Source organism: Penaeus monodon, chromosome 23 (genome assembly GCF_015228065.2).
Source record: "Penaeus monodon isolate SGIC_2016 chromosome 23, NSTDA_Pmon_1, whole genome shotgun sequence".
Classification (NCBI taxonomy): domain Eukaryota; kingdom Metazoa; phylum Arthropoda; class Malacostraca; order Decapoda; family Penaeidae; genus Penaeus; species Penaeus monodon.
The window spans coordinates 33,725,365-33,725,592 of NC_051408.1; the positions used below are offsets into that span (position 1 = coordinate 33,725,365).

The following is a 228-nucleotide window of genomic DNA, read 5'->3' on the forward strand; positions in this document are numbered from 1 at the left end:
GAGAGAGGGACAGACAAACAGACAGATCTGATTCAAGATGTGAGGCGTACAGCCCTCATTCTCCCCACCTCCGCTGCTTGCATCCTCGAACCCGACGAGAGTGGTGGACCCCTGCCTAGCCGGGTTCACTAAGTCGGAGATCCCAGGCAAACAGGCTGGCTGCACCTCGTCTGCGAAGGCGGGAAAGACGGGGAACGTTACAGAACGCGTGATTTATGAAAGTATTCG

At 56.1% G+C, this 228-nt stretch overlaps 1 protein-coding gene across 1 annotated transcript in view; it reads right to left on the reverse strand.

Moving 5' to 3' along the window:
• LOC119587940 overlaps positions 1–228 on the reverse strand; it is a 3,967-nt gene that overhangs the window by 1,405 nt on the left and 2,334 nt on the right. The window contains exon 3 of the mRNA XM_037936652.1: positions 69–170. Coding sequence (XP_037792580.1) covers positions 69–170 — 102 coding nt within the window. The remainder of the gene's footprint in view (positions 1–68; positions 171–228) is intronic.